Source organism: Austrofundulus limnaeus, unplaced genomic scaffold (assembly GCF_001266775.1).
Source record: "Austrofundulus limnaeus strain Quisiro unplaced genomic scaffold, Austrofundulus_limnaeus-1.0 Scaffold117, whole genome shotgun sequence".
Lineage (NCBI taxonomy): Eukaryota > Metazoa > Chordata > Actinopteri > Cyprinodontiformes > Rivulidae > Austrofundulus > Austrofundulus limnaeus.
The window spans coordinates 403,322-406,519 of record NW_013952519.1 but is presented as its reverse complement, the minus strand read 5'-3'; the positions used below and the strand labels follow the sequence as shown (position 1 = coordinate 406,519).

At 48.2% G+C, this 3,198-nt stretch overlaps 1 protein-coding gene across 1 annotated transcript in view; it reads left to right on the top strand.

Annotated features, from left to right (window-relative positions):
* The window catches only part of bmp2k (BMP2 inducible kinase), a gene marked incomplete at its 5' end in the record, with an annotated part of 63,851 nt that extends 61,890 nt beyond the window's left edge, over positions 1–1,961 (top strand). Inside the window, 1 exon segment of the mRNA XM_014014596.1 lies at positions 369–1,961. Coding sequence (XP_013870050.1) covers positions 369–1,579 — 1,211 coding nt within the window.
* Between the last annotated feature and the right edge of the window lie 1,237 nt (positions 1,962–3,198).

Sequence of the window (3,198 nt, the reverse complement as noted above, 5' to 3'; positions counted from 1 at the left end):
TTTTTAGACCAAATATTACAGATTTGAACAAATACACACAACATCATCAAAATTAGCACAGAAACAGTACTATATAACATTTTAGACACATTCTAGACAGTTTATCAGCTAAAAAATTTAATTTTTGGGGTGTTACTCTTTAATAAATTTGTCTAATCTGCTAACAAATAATTTCTCTATAATCTTTGAAAACTGAGGTTGTTGAACAAATATTTCTCACCATTCTTGAAAAGAGGGATTAACTTTTACATGTCTGGAAAACTTCCTGCTGTAAATGATAAATTATATGTTTATGAAAATGGTTCAATCACTTAATTATCTCCTTTACAAACATCAACAAGTCAAAGTTTATTAATGTGTTTCTGCAGGAACCAGTGATCAGACCACAGAGGTTCCTGTCGTCGTCCCGGACGATCCGGACCCGACCACGAAGCAGAGACCGGGCAGGAGGACCGGCGTCAGACCCGGCGACGACTCCGACAGTGACTTCGAGTCGGACCCCCCGTCCCCGAAAAGCAGCGAGGAGGAGGAGCCAGAGGAGGAGGAGGAGGTCCTGAACAGCGAGCACGGCGAGGACACGGAGCCGGACCACCTGGGACAGAGACCTCTGCTGATGGACTCTGAGGAAGAGGAGGACGAAGACAGGCAAAGCTCCGACTCGGACTTTGACCCCAGCAGGGTCAGGAGCCGCTCCAAGAGACCCGCGGGCCGTAAAGAACCCGCTCCAAGACCCCCGGGGACGGGTCTGATCACGCCCCCCGTGTCCCCGAGCGGCGCCGGACCGTCGGGGGACGTGGACATGTTCGGCGCCATTCCCTTCCTGGGACCGGAGACCAGGGACATCTTCAGCAAGGCTCCGTTCAGGCAGGTGGGCCTGGAGCGGACCCCCACAGACGACCTGGACGTCTTCACCAAAGCTCCGTTCAGCAGGAACCGGTCCAGGTCCAACAGGGACGTCCCCGCGGGACAAACGCCGCCCGTCTCCCCCGAGGGCATCGACGCGTTCGGGTTCTCCCCCTTCCACCCGGGTCCGGACCCCCCCGCCACCTCCAGGAGCGCCGACGACATCTGCCGCCTGGAGGAGTCGACCAATCAGAGGCTGAGGCAGCGCAGCCTCCAGAGGCTGTCGTCACGCCAACGCAGGACCAAGCAGGAGGCGGGCGGCAGCAAGCGCCACCACGGGACCCCCACCGGAGCCCGCAAGACCAGCAAGCCCACCTACCGCACCCCCGAGAGGGTCCGCCGGCACAAGAAGGTGGGCCGGCGGGACTCTCAGAGCAGCATTGAGTTCCTGAGCCCCTCGGACTCCAAGGAGAACATCAGCGTGGACTTCCTGTCCCACGCCAAGGACCGGGCCCCGCCCCCTCCCGACGACCCCGGCCTCGACCCCTTCCACCCTCAGGACGGGGGCTCCGCCAAGTCCTGGGCCGGACCCCTGAACGGCGGGGAGAGCCGGACCATAGACGACTTCGGGGCGGTGCCGTTCACAGAACTGGTGATCCACAGTGGACCCCAGCAGGCCTCACAGACCCTGGACCTGGACCCGTTTGGAGCGGCACCGTTTCCCTCCAAGCAGTGACTTCCTGTCGTCCATCTTACTAAAGACCTGGACCCATTTATCTGGACCTGGACCCATTTATCTGGACCTGGACCCATTTATCTGGACCTGGACCCGGTCCTGCTGCAGCAGAACCCGGCTCATCGTTCGCCTTATGTGATTTTAGCACCACGACGCCTTAACTGGACCTGAAACCACTTTAGATTAGTGTCTATGCAGATTTTAACCTCTGTGTGTGTGTGTGTGTGTGTGTGTGTGTGTGTGTGTGTGTGTTAGAAGGGAAAGATTTTTATTGTAGTTTTTAAATTTCCTTCTTAGCAGGAAACATTTGTAAGTTCGGCTGTTTTTTAATGAGCTTAAAGTTCTTCAGACGTAAGAAATAAAAGTTCAAATGAAGGATTTATGAAAAGTCTTGTTTTGGTTTCAGAGAAATAATCTGAGGGTACAAGTTTATAATTTTACACAGCAGTAAAAGTGCTGTTTACTGTTGTGTTATATGAGTTTCCTGAATAACGGTTTAATTAAACGAACATGTGGGGAACGTTTTGTCACAGGCACCAGTCAACTGTTTCCTGGGGGACACTTTTCCTCGCAGCACCGCTATGTGTATACAAAACATCCTGTTTTCACTATCGCTGAATTTAGTAAACAACTGTGACGTGCACGGTTAGATTTATAATGGAGACGTTAATGCATGGAGACTTTAACATGCTTTTATTGTGAAAAGCCAGGGGGAAGTAGTTTTTTATTTTTTTGAGTAACAACAACTCGGAATAAAATAGGAGTAACGACTTTTTACTTACCTTTTTTAAAAATGTAGTGACTAAAAGTACAGATAATTGTGTAAAAATGTATTAAATAAAAGTAAAAAGTACGCTGAAAAATAATTACTCAAGTAAAGTAGAGATACCCAAAAATTCTACTTAAGTACAGTAACAAAGTATTTGTACTTGGTTACTTTACAACTCTGCCTAAATGCATGTTTACTGTCTACAACCAAGCAAAGAAGAAGACGACGTACAGAGGAGGGAAACAGAGGAACAGTAAAAGAAACAAGTCAATAAGCAACATTTGTACATTTTATTATCAGCTGAGCTGTGATGAAAAACAAAATACAGTCAAATACCACGAAACTGGTGTAATTGTTGAAAATACCGTGATATAAAATTTGGGTCATACCGCCCAGCTCTAAGCAGTAAATTATTTTAGTCACAGCTGTAACAAAAACATAAAATAATGTTCTGTACAAAACATTTTATTCATTTTTACAAAGATCAGGGCTGTGAATAATTTAAAAAAAACAGGAGAGTTTTCCCGTCAGCCTAAAACTAACATCCTTTACAGCCCACCAGGACCCCTGCTTTAATGATGGTTTTATTAAACTGCGTCTCACAGAGTTAAAGTTAACAGTCTGACAGAGTTCTGTTACATAATACTGAACCACCTGATCAGAGTCTGACATGAAGACTTTAAAACTAACATTGCACGTCCCCCTAAATGAACAAGTCCCCCCTAAGTGAACACGTCCCCCTACGTGAACACGTCCCCCTAAATGAACAAGTCCCCCCTACGTGAACACGTCCCCCTACGTGAACACGTCCCCCTACGTGAACACGTCCCCCTAAATGAACAAGTCCCCC